The sequence below is a fragment of the Protopterus annectens genome, chromosome 3.part1 (assembly GCF_019279795.1).
Source record: "Protopterus annectens isolate FY-2018-M chromosome 3.part1, PAN1.0, whole genome shotgun sequence".
NCBI lineage: Eukaryota > Metazoa > Chordata > Ceratodontiformes > Protopteridae > Protopterus > Protopterus annectens.
This window is the reverse complement of record NC_056732.1, coordinates 1,663,843,668-1,663,867,534: the sequence shown is the minus strand read 5'-3', so window position 1 is coordinate 1,663,867,534 and position 23,867 is coordinate 1,663,843,668. Positions and strand designations below refer to the sequence as shown.

General features: G+C 42.2%; 1 protein-coding gene across 1 annotated transcript; it reads right to left on the bottom strand.

Moving 5' to 3' along the window:
- Positions 1-18,388: 18,388 nt before the first annotated feature.
- Positions 18,389-20,267, bottom strand: LOC122798610 (ubiquitin-60S ribosomal protein L40-like). The gene is made up of 2 exons (XM_044067687.1): positions 20,029-20,267; positions 18,389-19,506 (listed from the first exon to the last, which is right to left on the bottom strand). The coding sequence occupies exons 1-2, from the start codon at positions 20,159-20,161 to the stop codon at positions 19,370-19,372; spliced, it is 270 nt and encodes an 89-aa protein (XP_043923622.1). The 5' UTR covers positions 20,162-20,267; the 3' UTR covers positions 18,389-19,369.
- Between the last annotated feature and the right edge of the window lie 3,600 nt (positions 20,268-23,867).

Sequence of the window (23,867 nt, the reverse complement as noted above, 5' to 3'; positions counted from 1 at the left end):
CACATTATACATATTATTGGGATTTCACCTTTCCACAGGTATATTTGTAGGATGGTGACATCATCAGACTTGACAAAGATGAGTATACCACTTTTAAGGGGTGTGAGTAGTCTCCAAAAAGGTTGCTCCTCCCCAGGGAAAGAGACACGCACACACAGTTGGCAAATGCAGGAATCAAACCCCTAACTACATTATGATACTACAGCAGTACTCATTTACATGACACACTATACACATTACTGGGATTTCACCTTTCCACAGGTATATTTGTAGGATGGTGACATCATCAGACTTGACAAAGATGAGTATACCACTTTTAAGGGGTGTGTGTAGTCTCCAAAAAGGCTGCTCCTCCCCAGGGAGACAAACACACAGTTGGAAAGTGCAGGAATCAAACCCCTACCTACCTACATTATGATACTACAGCAGTACACATTTACACAACACACTATACACATTACTGTGATTTCATCTTTCCACAGGTATATTTGTAGGATAGTGACATCAGACTTGACAAAGATGAGTATACCACTTTTAAGGGGTGTGAGTAGTCTCCAAAAAGGTTGCTCCTTCCCAGGGAGACGCACACACAGTTGGCAAGTGCAGGAATCAAACTCCTACCTAACTACATTATGATACTACAGCAGTACTCATTTACACAACACACTCTAGACATTATTGTGATTTCACCTTTCCACAGGTATATTTGTACGATGGTGACATCATCAGACTTGACAAAGACGAGTATACCACTTTTAAGGGGTGTGAGTAGTCTCCAAAAAGGTTACACCTCCCCAAGGAGACACACACAGTTGGCAAGTGCAGGAATCAAACCCCTTCTAACTACATTAGGATACTACAGCAGTAAACATTTACACGATGCACTATACACTTTACTGGGATTTCACCTTTCCACAGGTATATTTGTAGGATGGTGACATCATCAGACTTGACAAAGATGTGTATACCACTTTTAAGGAGTGTGAGTAGTCTCCAAAAAGGTTGCTCTCTCCCCAGGGAGAGAAAGACAGAGAGACACACACACAGTTGGCAAGTGCGGGGTTTTTAATCCAAACTAAGTACGTCTTTACACTTCAGCAAGAAATATGGAGTTACAGGGTACAATACAGACATTACTTGCTGACAGTTTGCCCAAAGGTTTTTTTCACATTTGCTAACCTCAGCAGTCATATCATAGTAGGTTTATTGTGAGTGTATTGTATGCATAGACCATGACCATATCATATATGGGTTAATGCACCACATGCTGGCATACACAGGGTCAAACCGGTAACTAAGCTCTGTCAACCCAATACTGGACAATACAGTCAAGACGAGTAGGGTCATACAACCACAACACCAACCGCCTCACATAGACCTATAATATAAGCACCAGCAAAACACACACATAAATACACATTACCATACTCGGAGAATACGAATATTAATCTGAAAAAGAAAGAGAGTGTCCTCCTAAGCAGACAAGCAAGCAACATGCACCTCCAAGCACACGCCAGAAAACACATAATATACCAAAGAAGTGCGCCTCACAACAGGCCCTAAGGCAAAACAACATACCAAACACACTAGTAATAGGTGACTTCATAGTCAGGCACACAGATGTTCCACTCACTCGGCTGGACAAGGGGAAGGTTACTGTCTGTTGTCTGTCAGGTGCTATGATCCGCCACATAACACAAGCACTTACATCACTCCAGAACAGGTACATATATGACGTGTTCTTTGTACATGTGTCAGTGTGAATGATCTGAGACATACCTCCCAGGACAACATGTCAAGAGGTATATAGTAGCTCTATGATCATGTAGCCCAGGTTGGTATGACCCTGACCTTGAGTAGCATCTTACCTTCACCTACATGACACTGCAATATAACAGAAAGACAATAAACTTCAACAATTGGCTGAGCTTCTGGTGTCATTCAAAGGGGATCCAGTCTCTGTCTGCCTGTGATGACATGACAGACCAGCCTCGTTGCTGCACTACAGATGGTTTGCACCTGTCGCCCCTATGCTTCTGAATACTGGCCAAGGCTCTTGCTGTCCCCATATTATCTTTTTTAGGCAAGGCTCAAAAGTAGGTACTAGGCTATCAGCCCTGGGGCCTATACAAGCCTAGCCAAAAAGGTACCCTGGCTTTTGCCACCCAAGAAATTTATTTTCCTGTGCCACTGTCGAGCAGACACACAGAAGTGATCCCCGGGGTGAATTTCCTATTTCCCATCCAATCATCAAGATTTTTCTTGAAGAGTGCTAATGAAGAGCTTTGTTTGATATAGATAGGTAGTTTATTCCGGAGTATGGAAAGTCTCTGGGACAGGAATCTATCCCTCCGGCATGTTCTGCTTACTGTGATAACAAGGTTTAGGACCCTAGAGGGTAGCTCAGAGGGATTGGGATTTCTTTAAGTGGAGCATGTCCAACAGCTCTGGGTTTGTTAGGCAGAGATCACCTCTGAGTAGGCAATATGCGACGGAGTAAAGCTGGAGTTTTTTGAGACGGTCTGTGTAGGGCATGCATTTGAGACTGGTAATCCTCTTTGTGAGGTATTTCTGCGGCCTTTCCAGTTGTTGTAGATGTCTTGTGAGGTACATACCAAAAGGGGCGTTGTACTCTATAATGGATCTAATGAGTTATGAGTAGAAGGGAACAATGAACTCTTTTTTTTCTGCATGAGAAACCTTTTGTGATGGTGTGTGCCACGTAGAAGGATTTCCTGACTACTGTGGCGATGTCATTATCAAAGGAGAGACTCACCTGTGTCCCAAGGTCTCATCACACTTTCGGTGTTAAGTATACTACCGCCTATGTTGTAGTTCATGGGTACGGAGTTTTTACCAAAGGGGATGACAATGCACTTTTTGGCATTGAGCTTGAGGCCATGGCTTTGACACCAGGCATCTGTCTCAGTGAGGCCCTTTTGTAGATGTCCACATCGTTAGTAGTTTTGATTATGGCTCCTAGTTTGCAGTCATCTGCGAACTTCATTAGCCAAAGACCTTCTGTGTTAGCCTGTACTTCAGGGAAGTAGATACCAAACAGTACAGGACCCAGGACTGAACCCTGTGGTACTCCACTTGTCACTGGTCTGAAGTCGGATTTGGAGTCTGCTACATTCACAGTGTGGGTTCTGTCAGTGAGCCAGTTGGCAACCCATCTTGTGATATAGGGATTTATACCTAGTTTAGTGAGTTTATGTATAATTCCAGAGTGAGGGATGGTGTCAAAAACCTTGGCAAGATCTAGACAGGCTGGGTGAACCACCTTACCCTTGTCGGCTTTGGTGACTGCTTCAAAGAAGTCTAGCAGGTTTAGAAGACATGATCTGCCTTTTACAAACACAAACTGGTTGGGGTCCAGAGTTTGGAGATTACCAATGTCTTTGTTTATAAGTTTCATGATGATATGTTCCATGGCCTTGCAGACCAGGCTCATCAGGCTAATGGGGCGCTGGTTCCTGGGGTCCGTGGTGGCTCACCCCTTGTGTAGTGGGATAACCGTCACTGTGCACCATTCAGCAGGCACAAAGCCTGAGGTGTGGCTATGACTGAACATGGTACTTAGGTGTGGTGCCAGTTCATTCTGTAGTTCATGTAGAACGCACCCTGGGATGTTGTCTGGTCCCATGGATGCTGTGTTCCTGGCTTTGGAGAGTGTGATTTTTACCTGTGCAGCTGTGATAACAGGAACTTTGCATTCTTCCGGTATAGAGATGGGCTCTTTCATGGGTGAGAGGGGGATAAAGTTAGCACTGAACCTATCTGCCAGGATGTTGGCAATATCAGTTGGGTCTGTATATTTAGTGCCATTGTGCTGCAACTCAGAGCAGACCTGAATGTTGCCATTGAGATTCGTGACAGATATAGAATGCTTTGTGGTTGTCTTTAGAATCAGTGGCGATTTTGCTTTCGTAACTAGCTTTGGAGGACTTTATTAGGGATCGCAGCTTCTTACTGAGGCTGACCAGGGAGCTCCTCCACTCACGGGATTTTACCCTCTTTTGCAATAGTTTCTTCCTTCTGTTGTACAGTTTGTTTATGGCAGGGGACTACCAGATTGGCTTCCTTTTTTTTTTTTTTGGAGGATAGCGTCTTGGTTCTGTTTGGGATAGCACGATCGATGCACTCATGTAAGTGCTTATAAAGTGCAATTGTGTAGGGTTTAGTAGTCTTAACTGTATTGTCCATCTGCATGGGTGTCATGAAGTTCACCACTTCTGTCTTAAGAAGCATGAAGGCTTTGGAGAAATTTTTTAACATGGTTTATTAATGGGGGGTGGGGGCAGAATGTGGATATGTAGGGTAATTAGCTTATGGTAAGATCGAACCAATGAGGCATTGACTTCAGGTGTGGAACACCGGTCACTCAGGGCAAACCAAATCCTGCAACCAAAAAAAATAACCACAAAGTGAGTTAAATGCTACTCATTGCCAGAAGTCTCAGCCTCCAAATGCACACACTCGTGGCACTTCTCAGTATGGAGAATATTGATATCTGTGCAGTAACAGAAACGTAGTTCAAGGCTCCAGAGAGCACACCAGCACTACCAGGATACTACTCATTCCATACCGTCCAGCATCAGAACCTGGATCATAGCACATAGGGTGGGGATGTATCCATATTCATCAAGGATACCTACACCTCTCTTTACATCCTCTCTATAGGATATGTACCCATGGAATGGTGCACAGCAACGTTCTTCCCACTCCACAGGGGCGGGGCCACAAAAGACCCTTGGCATTCACGCTCTATGAGCATGACGAGTCTGATCTGCATAGCAATAGAGCCAATCATAATGGAAGTCAACAATAAAGACACTTGGAACCTTCACACAGTTGAGCACACCCAGTTTGGATTCGTCAAATGCAGATCACGCCTCCTGAACTGGGTGGATTTCTTTGAGACAGTTACCCAGGCTACAGATGATTGAAAGGAGCTCCACACAGACTACCTATACCTCGCTAAGGCCTTTAACACCATTCCCCAGTAAGGTGGTATAGATGAACTCACCAACCTCAGCATAAATCCATACATCACAAGATGGATTGCAAACTGGCTCACCGATAGATCCCACAAATTAAGAGTTGCTGGCTACATGTCAGACAATAAACCGGTAACAAGTGTCCCCCAGGGTTCAGTCCTGGGGCCCCTCCTGTTTGGTATAGACTTCTCAAAAGTACATGCCAACACAGGAGGGTTGTAGTTGACTAAGTTTGCTGGGAACTGTAAAGTGTTTGCCATAACAGATTCCCCGGATGACACAAATATTCTCCAGAAGGGACTCTATGAGACAGATATGTGGTGTCAGAATCATGGCCTCAAGCTCAATGTGAAAGAATGCATAGTAATCCCCTTTGGGGAAACAAAGTACACACAAACTACCACATAGGTGTTACCCCCTAAAAACTGACAATGTAATAAGGGATCTGGGGACACAAGTAGACAGTCATCTTTCCTTTGACAACCATGTTGCCAAAGTGATTAGGAAATCCTATGTAGCCCACCTAATCAACAAAGGGTTTGCATCAGGATCAAAAGAGGTAGTGGTGGCCCTCTACTCAAGTCATCAGACCCATCATTGAGTACAATGCACCATTTTGGATGTACTCAACTAAGCATATCCAGCAGCTGGAGAGACCACAGAGGTACCTCACCAAGAGGATTACTGGCCTCAAACAGTTGTGTTAGGCAACACAACTGGTAAAACTAAATCTGTTCTCCATTGCGTACTGCCTACTCAGAGGCCCACTCTGCCCAACATACAGAGCCATGTCCAACACAACTGTTGAACATGCTCCATCTAAGGATAACAAAACTGAGTCGCACTACATACTCCAGGGATATGAACCTCATCACAATGAATACAACATGCTGGTGGGATAGAGTACTATTCCCAGAGACTTGCCTTACTGTGTAAGAGAGTCCCAATGTACATCAGACAAAGCCCCTTGCTGCCACTCTTCAATAGGAACCTTGATGAGTGGATGGGAAACACACAATTCATGCCAGGCATCACATCAGCAGCCCCACTAGAAAGGGGCTTAGGGTACTAACTATTAGAACTAGGGCTTAGGAGACTAACCAATGGGGTGGTGAAAGCTGTACAACTTGCCTAGGCTAATATATGCCTTCGTGAAGATAGTCTACCACATACATATGAACTTATGTGACAAGTACATGTCTACAGATAGTAGATGTGTACTTCATTGTACAGCCATGTTGTACAGCAGGCACATACACTGTAATGCTTATAGATACTGGTGGCTATTCTGTACAGTGGGCGAGATGTGCACCTTATGTCTTTTGTGCTATTGGGATGTGTGCTGGGTGGGACAGTCCTGGATGGCTCCCTGTCATAGTCACCCTCTTACACACATCTCTGCCCATTAATCTTTGGCTTATTATTCTATGTTCCCCCTACATATCTATAGGTACATAGGTAGGTAATAGGCTGTCTGAAGGCATATATTAGTATGGCCAGAGTGTGCAGTTACCACACATGGGATTAGTTCCCTATGCTTCTGTGTAGTAGAGCTGATGAAGTGATCCATGGTGTGACAGTTCAGTTTCACATACACTCATCAAGGCTCCTCTGGAAGAGTGTCAGTGAGAAACTCAGCTTAATGTAGGTTGGGAGCCTGTTCCAAAGTAAGGGAAGTCTGTAAGTTAGTAATGTATCCCTCCAACATGTTCTATTAATTGTTGTGATGATAACATCCCTAGAGCATGTGGTACAGTGAGCTTGGGTTTGCTTCAGATAGAGCATGTAAATCAGTTCTGCATTGGACATGGACCTGTCTGTTGGGCAGAGATAGCCTGAGTAGACAGTATGAAACAGAGTACAGATTGAGTTACTTCAGTCTTGTTGCATGGGGCAACTGTTTGAGGCCAGTAATCCTCTTGTTGAGGTACTTCAGTGGTCTTTCCAGCTGCTGAAGATGCCTAGTCAGATTCATCGCAAGTGTGCCGTGATACTCTCTGATGGGTCTGATGACTGATGAGTAGAGGGAACCCCCTTTGACTGACATGCAAAGACCTTGGCAATTTGTGGGAACACATAGCATGACTTCCTAACCACTTTGTGAATGTGTTTCTGGAAGTAGAGATGACTATCCACATGTGTCCATAGATCCCTTATTACCTCCATATTTAGGGTATTGGCACCTATGTGGTATTTGTATGACTGTAGCTCAAGGCCATAATTTTGACACCACATATGTCTGACTGAGACCCTTTTTAAGGATGTCTCTGTTGTCCCAAACATCGATTATGACAACCTTTTTGAAGTCATCCACAAACTTTGCTAACCATCGCCCTGCTGTGTTTGTATTTCTGAAAAGTATACACCAGATAGAAGGGGTCCCAGGACTGAGCCATGGGGGACAGCAGTTGTTACCAGCTTACAGTCTAACAGGGAGAACACAATTCTTACCTTGTGGGATCTATCTGTGCCCCAGTTGGCAATCCATCAGATGACATACGTGTTTATGCACAGGTTGTTACTTTTGTGGATATGACATGTGTGTGGGATGTTGGATTTCAAGGTCTATGTAGGCCATGTGGAGCTCATTTCATTGATGTATGTCCTGGGTAACTGCCTTGAAAACTGTCTAGCAGGTTTGGGGACCATGATCTGCCCCTGACCAAACCAAAATGGGTAGGGTTGGGTGTTTGTAGGCTCCCAATAGCTCTGTTTATGAGTTCCATAATGTTGGACCCCATGGCCTTACAGATCACGCTTATAAGACAATAGTTCCCATGGTCTGTTGTGCACCAACACTTGTGGAGTGTGCCAAACTTTGCTGTAACCCATTCAACAGTTTCATATCCTGTATAGAGGGTGAGTCTCAACAGAATGTTCAGGTCCAGGGTCTGTTTGTTTTGGAGTTCACATATGACACAGCCAGGGACACCATGTCATCCCATAGACACCGTGTTTTTAGGTTTGGCTAGAGCTGTTTAACCATTATATATGTGATGTCTGGCTTTTCACAATCTCCAGGTATGGTAATGGGCCTTTTTGTCAGTGAGAGGGGGGTAAACATGTATGAATCTGTCTGACAAGATGTTGGCAATGTCAGTCATGTACATGTATTCATTTACACTTTGCACTGACTCAGAACATATATGAGTTTTACACTGATATTTATGACATAGCTAAAGAAAGCTTCATGGTTTTCTATGGACTCTTTGGCAATACTTTTGCCAGAACATGAATTGGATAATGTTAGGCATGCTCATTGTTTCTTGATTATACGGATATGAGATTTATTGATCTTCTTTGGATTTTCACTTTCTTTGAACAACTTAAGTACTTGTATTACATAGTTTGATTACAACAGGGGTCCAATATATTATATGGGTCTGTTTTCATATCACTGTGTGCACAAGGCAGGATTGGTGAACAGTGACGTGTCTGGAGTAAGAATTGCAACTGCCAGATATGTGTGGCCCACTGCTGTAATCAAACCTATGTGTGTGAGCATGCTCAGTATGACCTTTCAGTATGTTGGTGACTGAAATTTGCTTCGTTTGTTTACATGTGTGAGCATGCCCAGTATGACCCTTCAGTATGTAGTTGACTGACATCTGCCAAATTTGTTTAAGTGTGGGAGCATGCCCACTATGGGCATATATAAACTATATATATATAAATGTGTGTGAAAATTCAAGTTGGTTTTTACTTCAAGGCTCACCTTTGTGTTTTACATAGACAGGAAGCACGCTCTGCCTGCAGGGCTTCCATGAGTCAATTTGCATACACTTACCAACATTTCTACATATAAAGGGGACAGCTATTATTTGTACATTTCTACCTGGGGGGCACACCTGATTGTTACTGTAGGTGTACATAGGATGAGGGGTACACCTGACACTTACACATTTGCTAGGCCTGCACTGCTATGTCAGGTACTCCATTTCAGTCTGTACTGTTGCCTATCATACTGGCTTGAGGGATACCACTGTACTACAGACCTTAGCTTCCAATTACACGCATATTAGTTTGTGACTTCATAGCCTAGCCTAGCCTACCCAACCCACATCACACTGCCTGGCCTGCTATCTGTCTGCATAGGCCTGTGGGGAGGTTACTCATATGCCTCTTCAGAGGGCATGATACAGCATTTGTTTGTGTTTGCGTTTGTCTACAATTGTCCTGCTGGCTGTGACGGTTAGGTATGTGACCCCCCCCCCCCAACTGGTATGTGTGATTGCCTTAAGTTGTGTCTGTGCCAGTGAAATGTTGTCATGGCTTAGTGGTTCTGTACTGTGACTATAGCGCAAAGTATCCCGAGTTCGAGCCCTGTCACTGCTTTTATTTTCCTGCTGGGCAAACCTGACTGGTTAAAGAACAGTAAAGCAGGTATGAGCATGTTTACCCAACTTTGCCAGACATTGTGCCGGTTAGCGCAGTGCGCAGCTATGCCCAATTTTATTTAAATATGCTCAATACTGGTAAAATGTGCTCAGCAGTGCTTTATATTGCTTAAAATAGGGCACTCATGCCTCAGGTGGTGCTGCAACGCTGCCTATGCACATAGTACACTCCCTATACATGTTTTGAAAACAGGTCATGTCAAGTTAGGCATCCCTTTTACTGTATGCGTGAATCAGAGAGAGGTATCATTTCCAGGGTTCCTACTGATTCAGTGTACGTGCTATGTGCTGCATCTTTGCCAAGCCCAGGGCATAATGGGCATGCCTCCTTCTGCCTAATGGGGCAGGCTCAGTTGTTCCTCCTCAGTCACGCTGTGCCTGTGCAGGCCTTGGCAATGGTAAGGGGGCTGTTTGGCCCTGCCCCATGCTGTTCCTACTGCAGCTGTTTCTGCAGGATCGTATTGTGTAGCATGGCACATACCATAACAATTTGGGTATATGCAGTTGGTGAGTACTGCAAGGCTCCATCAGATGTGTCCAGGCACCGGAACCGGAACCTGAGCATCCCAAACACATGCTCAATTATGTTTCTTGTTTGTGCGTGTGCCTCATTATGGAGTTCTTGTTCAGGTGCGTGTGCTTTTTTGATGGGTGTCATCAGCCACAGCTCCAGTGCGTATCCAGCATCCCCCACTACGTGACCATCAGGGATGTCCCCATTGGAAAATCTCTGGTACAGCTGCGTCAGATGTGGGAATCGTGATAGCTTCCAGGGCAGTCAGCACACATATTCATTATACCCAGGGCATCGCACACAACCTGACAGTTGATGAAGAGGAAGCCCTTGCGGTTGATGTAGACCCTACCCCGCTCACCGGGTGGTGCTTTGATGCATATGTGCATGCAGTCTATTGCACCCACTACTTCAGGCTATTCTGCTACTTGGTGGAAAAGACGCATATTGCTGGCCAATGCCTCACGGGAAAAATATATGTGGTCACACACGTGCTGACATAGCATCCAGGAACTGGTGGAGTACCCTGGATGCTGATGCCTGTGAAATCCCCATCATATCACCAGTTGGTCTTTGGAAGGTACCTGTAGCTAGTATTCTTAGGCCAACACATACCTTGGTATCCACTGGGATGGGTTCCACTCTGTTGGTTCTGTGTGCGAGGCGTGGCTGGCACAGCTCAACAATTTGCTGCAGGAGGTCTCTTTCCACCCTATAGTGCTCCATTATCTCCAGCTCATGTAGCCCCTGGTAGGTTACCCTGGGTCTGTACCACTCTTCTCCATCTCCCCACTGTGGGTTGCTCAGCAGCATTCACATCACCACCCTCACCACCTTGCACATGTTGGTTTAAGATAGCAAGAGCAGCCCCTAAACATTTTGTCTGACTTGAGCGTTCCCTCTTTGTATACTGCAGTGTTGTAGAGTTCTTGGGGAAAAAACAGGGGGGAATGCTGTTTGCACAGTTTAAAGTGCTGGGCTGGGCTAGTCTACTGCCTGCATAATTGGTTGATTTTGATATATTTCACCTGGCAGCTCTGCTAGTCCTCCTTGGTTAACTTCTTACAACTTCTTTTCCTTCCTTTTGCCTTTCTGTTTCCGTCTGAGGGGGAAGCGCCACGCACACGCTGTGTGCATGTTTGCAAGGAGTTTCCTATCTTTTAACATTGTGCACCTTTGGTATGAGATTTTCAAACAGGACAACTGTAGGCATGCCTCTTGCAATCCTGAGCAACTCAAAGCAAACATAAACCACTGTGCTCCAATTAGCTTACAGCCTGTCTGACACACACCCTCATGTCACCTATATTCTACTCTACTACTCACCTACTCCTACACTCTTGGGACGTGGCTCACATGCTGGGGAAAATTGTGATTCACTATCCTTATCCTCATTTGCATAGGATTGCCTACTAATGCATGGTTACATCTTTCACACTGAGCTCCCCCCCCTTAACAACCACTACTCAGTGGCCATGTTGTCTTCAGCCTGCCATTCACCTGCATGGCAGAATAAGCTTTTTAGTAGCAATGCCTATTTTTGGCTTTTTTTAAATTATTTTCTTGTTTTTATACGCGTTGCACGTTTGCGCGGTGCTGCGCTATGCTTAAAAATCAGAGATCGGGGAAAATAGTGTTTCCTGGATCGTAAATTTACCTCATTTGCATGGCTTTCACCAGCAAATTAGGTCATTTGCATACCATGACGCTGTCCTTGCAAAAGTAGTTTTAGCAGCTTTCGTGCACGCCCCTGCCCGCTGTATCTGGACTGCACAGCAGACATATTGCCAGCGTGAGCTCCTACACTCTTCTTGTAGTCTGTGCAAGCTTTCGTAAATCCGGCCCAAAGTGTTTTTTTATATCAAACACTCAATGGCAAGAGCTTTCGTAAATCCGGCCCAAAGTGTTTTTTTATATCAAATACTCAATGGCAATACATTACTCATACTAGATAAAGTCAAAAGGAAATTTTAGTTAAATGATAAATTGTGGCTACCAATACGTACATCACAAATAAGCTGGAATTGATGACACCAACTTTTAAAAATAATATTCCTAAGTTCATAGATCTTGTGATACTTTTAATAAATAATACTTATAAAGGACAAGGATATCTATCCAAAATTCATAAGACACTTAAAGAAACAAAGAACTATACACCAATAATAGTTATGGGAATTGTTATAATCAGGTTAATCAAAAGGATCCTGATAAAATGAAAAATAAATGATCTTTTTATCACCAAGCCTTACTACCAAGTCAGTTCAGTGGAAACTATATGCATGGAAATTCCTACATAGATCCTTTCCTCCTCTCATAGATTAGAACTAACATATAAGAAACATATTGATTGCTGGAGATGTAAAACACATACAACTGCAGACTGGGAACACATGTTTTTTGATTGTCATTCACTGAATAAATATTGGTTTGAAATGAATTATTTCTTTCAAACAATTTTTAATGATACTTTCCAGTTAACCAAGTCGTTTTGTTTAATGTAATGTATCCATATTGGTTTGAAATGAATTATTTCTTTCAAATAAATTTTAATGATACTTTCCAGTTAACCAAGTCGTTTTGTTTAATGTAATGTATCCATACCACAATTTGTCCCAAAAGTAAAATATCATTTACTGTGGACATTGCTTGCCATTGCACGTAAAACCATAACTTACTGGAAGAATAAAGCACCACCAACTTTTCAAGATTTCAAGAAAATCGCAATCTTCGTGTCCTGAATGGAAGTAGCAACCATGAGACATCATCATACATCACTTATTGGCAGAAAGTTGACAAAATATTAGACAAAACAAATTGATCTGATTAGTTAGCACAGCATCTTAACACAAATTGCATCTTGTACATGGAAACGTGATGTTATAGACTGTATACTTAGGCAATTGTATATAGTTTCTTTTGTAAATAGACTAATTTACTATGTTACATTATTTTTATGGTTCACTCTATTTGAAGATATGGAAAAAATTAATAAAAATGTTTTTGAGTAAAAAAAGAAACTGAATGGTATATACGAAGATTAATAGCTATTCCAAGTCCAAACCGATTGATTTAAAATTTACAAAAGGCCAGGTATTTGGCAAAACACTGAACCTGAAGGAATACTGGTGGATACCACTTATGTCTCTGCCAAAGAAAAAAACACATTTTTGCAGTCTATGAGGATATATGGAGTGTACCCTTTGTATTTGCAGACAGATGAAGGCTCTTCTTGGATTACTTGGAAACTACAGAAAGCGTGTACCTAGTTTTGTGACTATTGCTTGCCCTTTGATAGACTTCACAAAAAAGAAAGCTCCTGTTAAAGTACAATAGACTGTTCCTGGGATTCCGGATACTGGCTAAGGATCTTGCCACCCTTAGTGCCTTTTTTTAGGCAAGGTTCAAATACTAAATTCACCACTGTAACAGACACAAGCAAGCAAACTCAGAGCAATGCTACTCGATGCTAGAAGTCTAAACCTCAAAATGCTTTCCCTCGACGCATTCCTTAAAATGGAGAACATCGACATATGTGCAGTGACAGAGACCTGGTTCAAGGCTCCAGAGAGCACCCATGCATTACCAGACACAGCCATCAAACCTGGACCGAAAACACAAAAGGCGGAGGCATGTCCATATTCATTAAGGATATCCACACCTCCAGGCTAGTTGCTCAACATAATGCATCCAAAATTATCCAAGTGCAACTAACACTGGGCAAGACTGCAATCCAAGCTGTAGCTTGCTGCAGATCCCCCACCATGCCCCAGGATTCTCACTCTTCATTTCTTAAGATACAGGAAAATATTCAAGTACAACCCAATACCTTAATTATGGGTGATTTCAACTACCCCACCATCAACTGCGAAAACTACTCATGTACCAACTCATTCGCTCAATGTTTTCTGGAATTCATAAATTCCAATGCCTTGGATCAGCTTGTTCACACCCCCACCAGGGGCAGCAATATCCTGGACCAGGTAATTACTGATATGGGTAACCAGTGTTCCACGCCAGAGGTCAACTCCACGTTGGTCAGATCCGATCACAAGCTAATCACCCTAGACATCCATATCCCATCCCCGCCCCCCCATACCACAGTCAAAACTACTCCAAAGTCAACTTCATGCTTCTTAAGACAGAAGTGGCAAACTTCACGACACTCATGCAGACGGAAAATAGAGGTACGACTGCTGAATCTTACACAAATGCACTGTACAAGCACAAACATGAGTGCATGGATCATGCCATCCCCAAAAGAACCAAGACGCTATCCTGAAAAAAAAAAGGAAGCCAATCTGGTGGTCCCATGCCATAAACAAACTCTACAACAGAAGGAAGAAACTGTTACAAAAGAAAGTAAAATCCCAAGATTGGAGGAACTCCCTGGTCAGCCTCAGCAAGAAGCTGAGATCCCTCATAAAATCCTCCAAAGCCAGTTATGAAAATAAAGTCGCCACTGATTCCAAAGACAACCACAAAGCATTCTACAGTCATGTCAAAAACCTCAATGGCAACACACAGATCTGCTCTGAGCTACAGCACAATGGCACTAAATATACAACAGAACCAACCGATATTGTTAACATCCTGGCAGACAGGTTCAGTACTAACTTTACCCACCTCTCATCCTCCAAAGGGCCCATCTTAATACCGGAAGAATGCATAGCCCCTTTAATCAGGGATGAACAAGTAAAGAACGCACTCTCCAAAGCGAAGAACACAGCATCCATGGGACCAGACAACATCCCAGGCTGCGTACTGCATGAACTACAGAACGAACTGGCACCCCACCCAAGTAACATGTTCAATCATAGCCTCACCTCAGGCTATGTGCCTTCTGAATGGCGCACAGCGACAGTTATCCCCCTCCACAAAGGTAGTGCCACTACAGACCCTGGAAACTACTACCCCATTAGCCTGACAAGCCCGGTCTGCAAGGCCATGGAATGCATCATCTTGGAGCTTATAAACAAAGACATAGGTAACCTTCAAACCCTGGACTCCACCCAATTTGGGTTTGTAAAAGGTAGATCATGTCTACTAAACCTGACTGACTTCTTTGAAGCAGTCACTAGAGCCGTAGACGAAGGCAAGGTAGTGTGCACACAGCCTATCTTGACCTCGCCAAGGCTTTCGATACCATCCCCCACTCTGGAATTATAGATAACCTCACTAAACTGGGCATAAATACCTATGTCAAGATGGGTGGCCAACTGGCTCACTGACCGAACCCACACAGTAAAGGTAGCTGACTCCAAGTTTGACTTCAGACCAGTGATGAGTGGAGTACCACAAAGTTCAGTCCCGGGTCCTCTCCTGTTCGGCATCTACTTCTCTGAAGTGCAGACCAACACAGAAGGTCTTTGACTAACAAAGTTAGTAGATGACTGCAAACTGGGAGCCATAATAGAATCACCTAATGATGTAGACATTCTACAAAAGGGCTTCACAGATTCAGATGCTTGGTGTCAAAGTCATGGCCTCAAGCTCAATGCCAAGAAGTGCATTGTCATCCCCTTTGGGAAAAACTCGGTACCCATGAGCTACCAACATAGGCGGTAGCTCACTAAACACTGAAAGTGTGATAAGAGACCTCGGGACACAGGTGGCAGTAGTCTCTCCTTTGATAACCACATCGCCACAGTAATCAGGAAATCCTTCTACGTGGCACACCTCATCACAAAAGGGTTCTCCTCTAGAAAAAAGGAGGTCATTGTTCCTCTCTTCTTATCCCTTATCATACCCATTATAGAGTACAATGCCCAGTTTGGCATGTATCTCACACGACACCTACAACAATTGGAAGGCCATAGAAATATCTCACTAAGAGGATTACCATCTTCAAACAGATGCCATATGCAGACCGCCTCAAAAAACTCCAGCTCTACTCCATCGCATATCGCCTACTCAGAGGTGATCTCTGCCTAACGTACAAAGCTGTGTCAAACCCAGAGCGGTTGGACATGCTACACAAAGAAAACCCAATCTCTCCGAACCACAGGCTCCAGGAACCTAAACCTTGTCACCACAATAAACAGAACATGCTGGAGGGATAGATTCCTGTCCCAGAGACTTCCCAAACTCTGGAACAAACTACCCATTCATGTCAAGCAAAGCTCCTCATTGGCCCTCTTAAGAAAAATCTTGATGACTGGATGGGAAATAGAAAATTCACCCCAAGGATCACTTCTGTGGCACTGCTTGACAGGGGCACAGGAAAATAATTTTCTTGGGTGGTGAAAGCCAGGGAACCTTTTTGGCTAGGCTTATATAGGCCCCAGGGGCGATAGCCTAGTACCTACCTATGAACCTATGTTGAGGCAGACAGAATACTGAAGTAAATGGGATCTTAGCTTCTAAGCCTGTGTTAGTAAGTCCTGATTTTACGTAAGACTTTACATCAAGTGCATCAGCAGTGGCCTGGCAGCACTGCTACCGCAAGACATCCATGTTGGGAGCACCCTGTATGTGCCGAATCAAGAGGAAGTTAATGCAGAGGGAAAATACTCTAACTTTAAAAGAGTGTCAAGCAAGAAAGTAGGCCTCCTGTGCCCAGAAGTGCTACTTGTTACAATAACTATTTAATTTGAGGACAGATCATGTTGCATTGAAATGACTGAGTAAGCAGACTGGCATTAATACAATATTGTGCAACTGGGCACTATCACTCCAGTCCTTTCAATATACAGTAATCCACAGACCTGGTCTTATTGTTTTGAGTCTAATAGTCTTGATTTTGTGCCAGGGTTAGTTATAACATGCTGACTATGGAAAACAATTGTGTCTTTAAGTGTGTATGTGTTGAATTTGAGAAATGTTTGTGTGTCTTTAAGTATATATTGTAGTACAGAGGACTGGAATATTCTCACAGCAATAAAGCAAATACTGCAGTTAGATAATGAGGTATTAATCACCTATCAATGCAACATTACAAAGAGGCTGCCTGAAAGTAACAAGCTGGAAATTTAGTTCCTCACCTGAAGAATTGTCTGTAGGACTCTAGTGGAAGTGAAGAGTCTAAGCTCCAGTGAGGATAACCTACATTGTGTACTGTGTGTCAGCATCTGCTTTTAGAACTGGAAGCTGGGCCTTTAAGAGGTCTGCAGCCTTGGACTTTTGCTTTAATACAGCCTCCATCTTCGAGGGGCTGTGTGAATTGTGACTCTTGGAAAAGAAAACCTAAGATACTTTGTATTCTGTATGGTTCTGCAAAGCCAAGAGGCTATGACCAGTACAAATAGACCTGTATTTTTATGTGCCTTGCCTCCAGTGTTTTTCTGGGGTTGCATACTGGTTACAGGGAAATATGTGGGAGTGGAAAGTACTTTACAGTTTCAAAAGCCATAAAACACTTAGCACTGCAATGGCCAGAAGCTAAGTGTCCCTCAGATGGGCTAAACAGCTTCAAAAACTAACAGTTCGGTCTGCCTTTTTTATGCGACAGTGACAAGTGCTTTATAGCTTTTAAAAATCTGTTTTAGGTTCTCACCACTGTTCTGTCATGTACGCTGCATATGCACTAGTGCAAAACTAGAACACAGCAGCTCTAAATTGTGTAAAATAAAACTTGTTATGCACTTCTTTGATGTCACAGATGCACATAACAAGGTTGTATTTTTCCTGAGTTTGAAATATGATCAGCATGTTATGTGCATTACAAACATGTACAAATATGAAGTGCACGGATTATATTTTGAATTCAACAAAAAATAACTTGTTATAGCAAGGTTCGTACATACACACTTAGCTACAACAAACATGTTACAGATTTGCTTATGTAAGAATCTAGGTTACTAGACCGCCTACTACTGACCCATACATGTCATTCTGTACAGAACTGAAATGAAGACCTACTGACAGCTTTAGAAGCTTTAACAGATTTTGTGCTTCACAAAAGAAGCTACTAAAACAAGTGTTGCAGACCAGTGTCTAACAGCTTTTATAGTTGTTACTGATTAGAAGTACACTGCTTCTGCACATTGCACCGCTTTTTAAGTTGTTACTAAGTATGTGCTGCCACACTATTTTCAATCTGTGAATACATTGGGGCATCTAAAACTTGCCATATTTCTTGGAATCCATTTCTTGAATATAAGACAAACTGGTTAGAACTGGCAACCTCATCTGTGTATTTTGTGCATTGGCCTCTGGCTTTCAAGTTAAAGGTTCTAGTTAAAACTATACAGTTACCAGTGCTTGGTAAATATCTTGAGGCCCATACTGAACTTGATGGAATCCCTGAATGTTATCCAAAATGCTGAACCTTGCAAAACTGTTGACTCCTAAAGTTGTTTCTACCTCCAGTATCAAATTAATTGCAAAAGTTCCAAGCCCACTAGATACTGTCTCCTGTGATTTGTTCTTAAGTTTATCCTGTATGAAATAACTCTTTATAATATCAAACTCACAGTCTGCTGTCACAACAGTATAAACATCACAGTTACAGCATTAGCTAATACACAGAGACAACATTTTAGTAAAACAGGTATTTTAATTGTTTACTACACAAGTGAAATTTCATAACAAAATGGGTAGATCTGTACATGTAGTACAACATTATTTTTCTAAAAAAAATTTGGTGACGCAATACACTGTGTTCCATACTTTTGAGCATGGATCATTAAAATCTTAGATTGCACTTTTTATTTTTCAAGCCAAAATTTCTGATTGGGGATATTTATATAGACCGAGGGGTAGCTAGCCATACTCTTTGTACTCCCCTGAATACAATTTTCTAAACATTACTAACAGAAACAATGGCTTTTTAGGCCATACTATGTCCATAACTGTCTAAATTAATTCCTCCAACAACAGTTACATGGATTTAAAAAATATATATTTAAATGGTTTCAGTGGGAAAGTGATGCAAACTGCCTGGTGAGTTGAGGGACACCAGTACACAATTAAATTCTCTGGCTGCAACCCCGGTACAAACTTAGGTTTATTTATTTCATAAGCGGGCTCCATAAACAGATCTGATTTAAGAACAAAATAACTAAAGCTAGGAAGAAGATGGCTAAATGTGACATCCAAAATCATATCACGAAAGTCTGTGGTGCATTGGAATATTGTTATCCAGAGCTACTAATTACCATTTTTAAACCATCATACAAATACGCAAGAAGTAAAGAAATACCAAACTTCTCATTTAAAGAAACATGAAGCAAAGCTTACGAGACCACAAATACAAGCTTTTCCTAACGTGCGTCTTTACAAAGTTCAGTCCGTGGTAGGCAGTGGCTTTTTTTTTAAACCTGTTTTTGTTAGAAAACTCTGCTCTAACGTCCAAAACACACGAACCAAATGCTTTTTACAAAGGCAACAACCTGACAAACTTGGGTAAGAAATTAACGTAAGTCAGGGAAAGGCAAATTACGTCATCTCATGGCACCGTCTTCCAGCATATTCGCGGTGAGCCAACATTTAAACTGTCAGAATTGTGATCCCACAGACTAGACAGTTGGAGTAAATCCTCCTGGCAGCATTAAGATAGTTGTTAATGTGGATTTGTCCTCGATACCGTAGTTAGACAACGTTTTGTCGTCCTCCAGCTGAGTGTCAGCAAACAGAAGTCGACATTCTGAAAATCCTGCGGAGGGAAAAAAGTACACGTACAATTAATACAACGACAGCTACAGAGACATGCAGGTTATAAGGATCACTACAATTAATGGAGGGCACTTGAATGTAACCTCTCCAGCAGCGTAGGTGTTACCCACCTTACAATTCCACCCCCAAATAATAGAAATTAACTTAACCAGATGTTTTTACATTAATTCCCTGCAGGTAGATAAACAGACAAGTGTCCCCAGGTTCTCTCTGCTTTTGGGCGAGAACGCTTTTAAATATGTAGAACTAAACAAAGAACCTGCTTACGTATTATGAGGGATATGTCCTTCACGAATTAAACTGATATTTATGCCACAGCTCACACTGCTGAAGCAGGAAGCGCTGTTCAACAGTGCAAATGTGCAATAAGTGGTAAAAAACAGCCAGCTAATAGAGGGATCTGGCTCTCACAGACATCACACCTGTCATGAGTAATACTAACCCCAGCTTTAACCCTAACCCCCACTCCCCGACCCCATCATGCGTGCGCACACTCACTCACCTGGGACACGATCCTGCAACTTCTTCACATTTCCCACAGTTGTACTTTTGAATTGTGTTTCTGATTCGGCCACATCAAGAGTAATCTTTTCATTCTTGATTCCGATGACAAACACTTGAAATATTTTGCCCATTTTTAGTTCGGTAAGTTAACACTTGCACTAAGCAAAGCTGAACCTTCTCCTTGGAATGAAAGGGCTTTAAAATAACATAAGTTTCGATTTACTTATACATTTGGTTTCAGTTTCCCAGCAGCACTTCTCAGCTGTCAATAGTGTTTTTTTTTCCAAGTGTTTGTCATTGCAACGTTTTATTCTTTAGATGTACGGTAGTTGCTGCATAGCAAATCAACAAACACATTTTCCTAAAAAAAAAAATAAACTGCTTCTACTAGTAGTCAAAAGAAATGTAGCAAGAACATCCCATCTTGTACTCAATGCTCCTATGGGTGCACTCCTACTCCCATTTACCTCCATTTAAAGAAATTAATAAATTTGTCTAAATGTTCCCATTGCAACTGGTACTTAACCCTGGACCAGGCATGTAATGCTTTTAGTTGCAGCACAGCACAATTTACTGAAGGTTCAGTAATGCATACAGCAAGAATATATGGAGAAAAACTGTGTAAATAATTGCTTTTTATCTTTGTATATAAAATTTCAATAAAAATATTTTATAAAGATGTTTTTGAACAAATAGACTAACAATGATAATGCAATTGCTTTTAAATAAGTGCATCACACTCTGCAAGTGTACATATTAGAATTGGTATTCCTATCAGAAATTCACTGTAATGCCATTAACATGCCCCCTATGAGCCATGCCTGTTTATACACACTGTCTCTGAGATCGATGTATTTCAGTGTCGGTAGGAAAAACAACAAGTTGAGGTAATGGTGCTGAGTTACACTAACCATACAATTCAACTTCTTCTGGACAAAACTAAAAATAATGGGGGGGGGGGGTGCAAAGGTCCTAAATCAAGGAAAATTGCATTTTCTGAACAATTAGAAATGGCTTGCAACACACTTGCTCACTGCCACTTACTTGAAAAGTCAAATGTTAACTCCCAATAACTCGATCTTACTTAAGTATTTAGCTCTCCCAAAACCTGACCCTATCAAACTGTATAGCTCTACTGGAGTCCTAACACTAACCCTAAACCCCCCACAGTTCTAAACCTGATTCTTCTGTAAGCCTAAAACTCCACTCCCCCTTCCAAAACCTAAAATCTCTGATTACTCAAAAAATTTACATTTCCAGCCACCCTCTCTAAAACTGAATTCTTTACTCAATCCTTAACCCTAAATTCCAACTTCCCTCCCTAAACCAAAAACTCTCATTCCCCTCTGTAACTTTAAAACTGATCTCCAGCTCTGTAGCCCTAAAACTTCTTTCCTGCTCCCTAAACCTAAAATCCCCCCGACTTCCTCCCTAAAGCTGCTCCACTGTTTTCACTTAGACTGTGTGTGGATAGTGTGGCAGCTGCTTGCTCATACAGGGAAGGAGTTTATAATCCTTAAAGGATTTGGGGGTTGGTATAATGGTTAAGGTGTTTGTTTACCTCATACAGACAAGGTACAGGGTTTGATTCTTGCCTTTGAAAAGAAAATTGTCTAGACTCACAAGAGCAGCTAGTTTAGTACTTACCTAAGAGTCTTTAGCTTTAAGACAATAGTCTCGACTGCTTGTAGGAAAACCATGAAACTATGCCACCAGCATTAGGTACAGACTGTAATTGCTAGTGATTTACATAGAAATCAACAATTTTATGAGGGCAAGGCAAAATCAGAGGCATTCTGCAAAATCAAAAAAACTTGAGAAATATGACTGTAATGCTTATTACTGCATAGGAGTGTAACAGGTTCAGTACAAAAAAAAAAACAATCAGTCTCTACCTCTTTATTACCAACCATATTCAAAAAGCTATCCACTGACTACTGACTTTTTGGCTACTTTTGCTCCTCCAGCTATAAAAAAAAAACTGTATCAACAACAATGTTTTACATATTCTCATGAACATTGCAAGGAAAGATAACTGTGGCATTTATCCATAAACACTTCATAGACTTTGCTCCCACCCTTAAAGACAAATGAACAGACGTCTTAAAAGTTAATGAAAAACATAATTGCTGTAATTTTTAGTCACCATATTTAAAATTAATGCAATATTACTTTTATCTAGGAATACATATTATTTTCAATTCTGAATCCAGAAAGCTCCATATTTATTTTTTGATGCCTTCCTATATGTGTTACTGAGAACTGATAGCTCCATTTTCATTTTAAACTGAATGAAAGTGGGCCAAGGAATCAATGATAGGTTAGTTAGAGTTAGCAATCAGTTTCTTCCTGCAGAAGAAAAGCATCAGAAACAGAGAAGAAACTAAGGAATGTGCAGCTGGAGCAAACTGGAAATGAACAGCAAAGAACCTGAAGCGCTCAATTCATGAAGAGTTGAGAGGCATCTAATGTACTTGGAAGTTGTGGTGCAGTGACAGAGCAGTGCATAAGCTGGGACACAACACCTAGAATTTGTGTGCTCAGTGCAAAGGACATCATATTTGATTCATTACTGAAAAAGAGCATCTGAACTGCTTAGTTGACACTTTTAAGTAAATAAGCCTTGTTATAATTGTAGATCAGTGTGTGATTCACCTTTAAGAAGCTTTCCAGTGAGTCAGCACATGCATATAAGTACTGAGCACATGCAAGCAAAAGTGCCATTTTGAGTGAGCATGCAAGTATGTAGTTCATAGGTTCACAGGATGATACTACGTTATTGGCCCGGAGGCCCTTATAAACCTGGCCCAAAATTTCATCCATGTTCCAACAAAGTCAGCACCTGTTTTCCCTGTCCAGCAGGGACACAGGTGGGATCCCAGGGGTATATTTCTGTTTCCCTTCCAGTCGCCCAGGTTCCTTTTAAAGAGGGCTAGTGAGGTACTCTGCTTGACATGAGGAAGTCTATTCCACAGATGGGGGAGTCATTGGGACACAAATCTCTCCCGCCAACAAGTTCTATTAATGTTACAGACCAGGTTGAGACCTTGTGTGCGGGTTGCATGAGTGAAGTTTGACATGGATATGCAGCAACTCTAATCAAGGCTGAGTCTGAGACGGCCTTGTATGCCAGACACAGGTCACCTCTGAGCAGTCTTTACGAGACTGAGAAGAGGGACAGGGCTTTTAGCCTATCTGTATAGGATAGGTGTTTGAGACCCTGTATTTTCCTGGTGAGGAACCTCTGTGGCTCTCCACCTGCTGCATGTGCTTGGAAAGGTACATACCAAAGGGGGTATTGTACTTGATAATGGGTCTGATAAGGGAGGAGTACAGGGATGTTATGACCTCCTTGTTCCTGGATGAAATACCCTTACTTTTCATGTGGGTCATGTAGAAACCCTTCCATACAACGGAGGCAATATGGTGGTCAAAAGTCTGGTTGCTATCAACCTGGGTGCCCAAGTCCCTCAAGACTGACTGTGTGCTTAGTACGTTGTTATTAATGTGATAATTTGTGGGGACACTATTTTCCCGAAAGGGGATAATGATGCATTTCTTGGTATTCAGTTTGAGGCCATGCTTCCGGAACCAGTCATTAGTTTGGTTAAGTTCCTCTTGGAGGATGTTCACATCACTAGGGGAATTTATGACAGTGTCCAGCTTGCAGTCATCTGCAAAGCTGGTCAGCCACAGACCACTGGTTTTGGCTTGCACCTCAAAAAAGTATATCCCAAACACTAGAGGCCCAAAGATCAATCCTTGGGGTATTCCACTTGTTACAGGTCTACTACTAGAGGTGGCTTCCTCTATTTTGACTGAGTGGGTTCTATCAGT

What these genes read in the sequence shown, in the direction of transcription:
- LOC122798610 (XM_044067687.1), bottom strand. Translation starts at nt 20,161, where the DNA reads ATGGGCAAAATATTTCAAGTGTTTGTCATCGGAATCAAGAATGAAAAG. An exon ending in GTTGCAGGATCGTGTCCCAG is followed by an intron (nt 19,507 to 20,028) that starts GTGAGTGAGTGT and finishes TTCCCTCCGCAG; the next exon opens with GATTTTCAGAATGTCGACTT.